Source organism: Rhipicephalus sanguineus, chromosome 4 (genome assembly GCF_013339695.2).
Source record: "Rhipicephalus sanguineus isolate Rsan-2018 chromosome 4, BIME_Rsan_1.4, whole genome shotgun sequence".
In the NCBI taxonomy this organism is placed as follows: domain Eukaryota; kingdom Metazoa; phylum Arthropoda; class Arachnida; order Ixodida; family Ixodidae; genus Rhipicephalus; species Rhipicephalus sanguineus.
This window is the reverse complement of record NC_051179.1, coordinates 109,118,583-109,124,450: the sequence shown is the minus strand read 5'-3', so window position 1 is coordinate 109,124,450 and position 5,868 is coordinate 109,118,583. Positions and strand designations below refer to the sequence as shown.

Sequence of the window (5,868 nt, the reverse complement as noted above, 5' to 3'; positions counted from 1 at the left end):
AATACGTGTTTTTATTGTTCACTGCATGATGCACTGACTAATTCTATCAAAGAGTGCATTTAGAGACAGTCACTCAGGATTTTCATAATGCCGTACTTTTTTCACATCACACAAACACGGTGAAGTAGGACAATATCACAGTAAGATATCACACGATTATGTAAAAATGAGACAAACGACATTAACATGAAAAACAACTTTGATTACTTCTTGAGATGTACAGTGAAACTAAAATTAGTTGAATGAACGTGCAACAATCGATCAAACAATTACAAATTTCTACATAACCCTCGAGCTTGGCAAGGTGGTAGATGAGTTTGCATGACTCCGTTACCAAGACTGAGTGAGAAATGAAAAAAATTAAATGACATGGACACTAGGTTTTTGTGGACATATATATAATAATGCCGATGGCACAGCATAACTCCGCATAAACCCCTTGCGCTGTGTGGAAAGTGCTACAGGTCACAAACCAAGGAGAAGCATTTATTATCCATCTATGTTCTTGCAATGATGCATCAGTGAAATAATGCTTAGAAAAAAAGAAATTGATTTCTGATTATAAACATGGTGGCGCAAAACATTAAGTATTTGCTTGCAGAAGCTACTGGTGTGAGGTGATGTGACATCAAAAACCAACGCTGTCAGTGGCAAAAACAGTACACCATGAAATGGTGCATTACCCGAGACGGTTCAGCATGCAAGTGTCATCAAAGCAAGAAAGTAATTCCAGAAATTTATATCGACGTCAGCATAAACAAGAATTATGGGTGCTCGTAATACAACACATATGAGAACTTGCCTTTAAGCTTTGAAAAAGCCGCTGCGATTGAAGGCCAGGTGTGCAGGAGCCCACACAAATGAATGAACTTTTGTGCTACTGTGCCCTTGACAACTCAAACACTTCGAATCGACCCCCATGAAACTGAGCATGACAGCACCTCTGTGCAGCATAGCACACTTGCGAGCGCACCTCTCAAAGGCTTTTAAATTGGCTTGGCTGCTAGGGCAAGACTTAAAGTTTTAAGTTGACCAAGCCACTCATGGGAAGCATCAGTGCAGTTGTGGCACAAAAGCTTGACAAAGTCACTTTTCACTCTATTCAGCAGCACTATCATCTTGGTATTGCATTTCCATCATTGCATGTTTTCAAAGTTTCAGGTGGCTAAGAGTGGCTATGCAGCCACTCTTGACGAAGTGCCATTATAGCTACAACTTTACCATTTTTCCTGCTAAATAGCAAGCCTTAGGCAGAACCTAGCACTGCTGCTATTTCCAACAGACACAGTTCCAAGTAATGAACAGTGCACTGCTGCCACCGAAGGTATTCCTATGAACCTGGGCTCTGAAATGAACAGCTCCAGCAACGGCCCTTTCGTGAAAAGGACGTGAATTTCGCCACAGCTTGTGACATCGCTGTTCTCATCAAAGGTGCAGTCAAGGAACATGAAAGTAATGCTGAACTGAGTAATGTGCTTTTATATTCCAGTATTTTCAATGAAACTCTTACCCATTACATGACATTCTTAGATTTACCAGATTAGCAGCTATGCAGTCAGAACATATGGCTCGCAATGAATTAGTCACGAATTTAAAGCGTTGCTCGCAGCCAAGGGCTGTTTTCTTCAGCTCAGTGGCAAGTGGTGACAGAACATATGAAAGTCCAACAGCATTGCAGAAAGAATGTGCGCTCCGTGTGAGGTTCAAAAGTGTGACAGGACCCTTTGATTGTGTTCTGCATGTAATGTCCAAGGTACCATGATGAAGTCTCATTACACCTTCCCAAGATGAGCTACAAGTTAGAAGACTAGTATAAGCTGCAGATTTTCACTGTGCTAGAGCTAAAAGATGGCATCCTTGAGAATGTCAGTGTTAGTTATCTATTTGAGAAGACATATTTTATTTTGTATCGATTTTAACCTAACCTGACCGAACAAAAGCAGTAACTGCACTGCAAGTCAAGGTGTAAAGAGTTCATGGATTGCAACATGACATCAAGACTTTCAGTATAATGGCTACTACGCACAGTTGCTCAAGATAACCGCTTCATGCCGGTATGTATTGGGATGCTAAAGCTTTGATTGAAGTGTTCGAGTCCAAATTGCAGCGATGCGACGTGGAAACGAAAGTATGTGCATTACTTAGCCCTCAAGTGCCATGTTTCAATCCACGAGTACCGTACCCAGAAAACGTCTTGAAGACAATGTGCAAGAGGGCAATAGATAAGGCCTTTCCGAAGCATCAGTGATGGAGGTGGTCAAGGCTGTTCTGGAGCACAAGTTAGGTTGCGAAAATTGCCGTTGCGAAGCCAATTTGTCACATTTGTGCCGTCGTATTTAGCTCAACATTTGACCGCCACGGCTTCACAAAACCAAAGCTTTATATAGGGCGGAAAAAGTCTCATTACATGGTTGAGCAGACACAGAATGTGGTGCAGGTATCCACACGTGAGTGAGGATTAGAATTAGCACTAGAGATTTCTGGTTGAGAAGCATCACTAAAGGAGACAGGTCATTTGTTGCTGCGGCACTTGTTCCTAACTGTGCCACTAAAAGACTGCCACTCCAACTCATCTTTAGTTTGCTTGTATCATACGCAACACAGAAAAATTTGTTAAATTAAAAATGAAATTCCAGCATTTCACCAGCCAAAACTACGACCTGGCACTGAGGCCTGCCACAGTGGGAAAGTCCCGACTAATTCTGATTACCTGGGTTCATTTCACGTCCACTTAGTGAGGCACAAGAACATTTTTAGCATATTGCTCCCATTGAAATGTGGCCAAGATCAAGCCCGTGATCACAAATATCATACGTCATGTCTTTGCAACCTAGCTACATACAATACATCACGAGAAAGTCACAAACCAAGAACGCTTTGTATTGCATGATACATTCAATGCAGGTTCAGATAACAGGGATGAATGCTAGACAGCACAGCCATACCTTTGTGGCTTCCATTTAAAGCACACATCATGGCAAATTTAGTGACTTAAATCAAAATTAATGCTGTGGCGCAGCACTTCTATCACCGGGTATGCAGACGACAGATCAGGCATAATCCTATTCTCAGCACAGATATGCCATTTTACATCAAGTGACATCGTTGTACTAATGTGATGATTTGCTGTTTTACAGCTTCCGCGACGAAAGTTGCTAGGCAAAACATTGTGCAGTTTGTAGTGCAATATTTTTCTTTGAAAGTACTTAGACATTTCACTGCGATGCAGCCTCATACAAAAACAAAACAATAACCAGTGATGAAACATTTGTATCATGTGCTAGCCTTAACACCCATAATTCTGCAACAATATAAGTAGACCTTGCAAAGCATAACGACAGTGTCCAAAGACCACAGGTTTCGAAATGAGAACATGAAGCACACTGCATATAAAGCTACCTGAGAAACAGCGCTTCAATGCGCAATAGGTCCCTGTACAGTTCTTTCGGTGGGCAATGTGTAATGGCTGCCATAAACTCCAACAGAAATAGGAAAGTTTTAGGAAGTGAGTGCTGCACGACATTAGAATACTTCAAGTCGTACACTCTCTTCAAAGCGACCGTCCAGTACTGGTCACAGCCGTCCCCGAGAACGGCTACGAACTCGGGCTCTCTTTGACACAACTCGGCCCACCCTCCAACAGATGTGACACCGTCAGTGGCACGCGTGAGATACGTCACGTCCTGGTGAAGAAACGATTCTTCCAGCACTGCCCTCAAGCCTGACGAAACCGCAGTCCTTTCGCAGAAGAAACGTATGGCTGGCGTGACAGCAAAGCTGGTCGCTGGCACTCGTTGAAAGACAAGTTCCCTCCCATGCATCTCTCGAAACGACCTTTGCATTCCCTCCCTGAGCGCCTTTGTCACCATGCAGCGGTCAGCTGGAGCACTGTCGGGATGCCGAAACAGGACACCCACATCTCTTACGTCATCGAGATCCTCGGGCTCAAAGGTGTAGCAGCTAGAACGCAGCAAAAGAAGCCTGGACCGCAGATTTCTCTCCCAGCGGGACCACACAAACACATTCGCTTCGGGATGACGGCTAGCCAGTTCTTCGACGGCTCGGGACAACTTTACCTCTCTGCTGCCGTTCAGCCCAAAGGTGAGCTTCAGCGCCAGCAACAGGACAGCCGCGGCTCTGACTTCACACACCGGTGAGAAAAGGGGCACGGAGCGTGCCGCTCTCTTGGGGGGTGCGTCCCAGCTAGGCACCATGTTGGGATGCGTGAGGAGAACTTGCTCGCAGACGTTCACAAACTCCAGAGGGAGGTTGAGGTCCGCCACCAGACGCATGACGATGGGCAGGAGCGGCGGCTGCCTCAGTTCACTCCGCACGTCGAGGAAGTGAGCCAAGTGGGCCGCCTGCGCTGCGAGATCGTCAATCGTGGGCACTGAGAGTCGCACGAAGGTCCGCCACTGTTGGCCCCACAGCTTGGCGTCCTCTGGAAGGATCTTCAAGACGTGCAGGTAGGGCAGGTGGCCGTCTCGAGCCCACCTCAGTATATCGGTCAGTAAGATAGGATCTCCCGTGATCAAGACGCCCAAGTAGAGGACGCACAACAGCCGTTGGAGCGTCACCACGGTGACTTCGTTTTCCCGGCCGATTTTTTTGTCGTGCAAGTCGACTCCGCGGCTCACCACGCGCTCGAGATACTCTTTAGCAGCAGTCGACCTGAAGTCCTCCATGTCGTCGTCGGAAGCCTGTTCCCCTTCCGAAGCTGTGGCGGGGAGCTCACTTTCGAACTCGCAGTCCGAGTCGAGATTGGGCGCTCTAGCGACATCGCATCGGTTCTTGAGCCGCTTGCGACGGCGAGACGACCGCGGCGTGAGTCGCGTCCTCACGCCCGACCCGAACAGCGCCTTCTGCAGTTTCTTTCGCTTGCGTTCGCTCGATTCGGACGCCCCGAGCAGCTCTTCGACGGTTCGCAAGTCACTCCAGCGGTTAGCGGCGCCGATGCGGGGCGTTCGCTCATCGTCCTCGACGCGACTTACGGCTTCAAGCCTGACGAGGTAGTCCATCCACAGTCGACACACGACGCCGCGCAGCTCGGGAGAAGCGCCGAGCGATATGAGCGCGTCGACTTGGCGCACGAGGATCGCGTTAAACAGTTCGTTGGTCGGGTAGGGTCGCTTTATTTCCTGAGGCGCGTCGCCCATCTCCTTGCGCGACCGCCGCGGAGAGGCCCGGCCGACGTGCGGAGGTGGTGCGGCACCTTCGTCGTCCACTTGTTCCACGCGCACATCTTGGCTCTGGGTGTTGCACTCCGAACAGTAGTAGAGGCCCGAAACTTCGTCGAAGTCCTCGCCTCCACAGGACGCGCATACAACCATCGTAAGGGTTACTGACGGGCAGTTAGTTGCGATGACATTGGGCTAGCTTCACGAAAGCTGATTCAGCAAACGGGCACGATGTTATGGTGGCATAACGATGTCCCGCGACGATGCACAAATGCGACATCACATCACAGACACGTCGAGCGCTTCGTTTTGTTTACAGCGCAACTGTCTATAACACTGCGCACTGACTACGCTTTTAATCATCATGTAAATGCGCCAACCAACAAGTCGGAAACCTTTGAACTTACAGCAGAGAGCACCTACTTGCAGCTGCAACGCACGTGTAAACAATGCACATGTGCCATGTGCTACAGGCTATGGATGGGATTGGATTGGCTCAGCTCTTGCAAACTTCGTCACTATGTTGTTTTATCAATGCTGTATTTATGAACTCGCTTCCATGACCCGCTTCAATAGGGCGGGCGCTGGTGTCGGTAACGATACGACAGGGAACCACAAAATGGGTTCCGTAAACAAAAGACAAAATGAGCAGTGCCACGGCCGCTTTTATGTAGCGGCCGTGGCAGTGCAT

General features: G+C 47.9%; 1 protein-coding gene across 1 annotated transcript; it reads right to left on the bottom strand.

Moving 5' to 3' along the window:
* LOC119390542 (TATA box-binding protein-associated factor RNA polymerase I subunit B-like) lies at positions 1-5,472 on the bottom strand. The gene has a single exon (XM_037658150.2). The coding sequence runs from the start codon at positions 5,328-5,330 to the stop codon at positions 3,396-3,398; it is 1,935 nt and encodes a 644-aa protein (XP_037514078.1). The 5' UTR covers positions 5,331-5,472; the 3' UTR covers positions 1-3,395.
* Positions 5,473-5,868: the final 396 nt, after the last annotated feature.

Coding starts and splice junctions, on each gene's coding strand:
- LOC119390542 (XM_037658150.2), bottom strand. CDS start 5,330: ATGGTTGTATGCGCGTCCTGTGGAGGCGAGGACTTCGACGAAGTTTCG.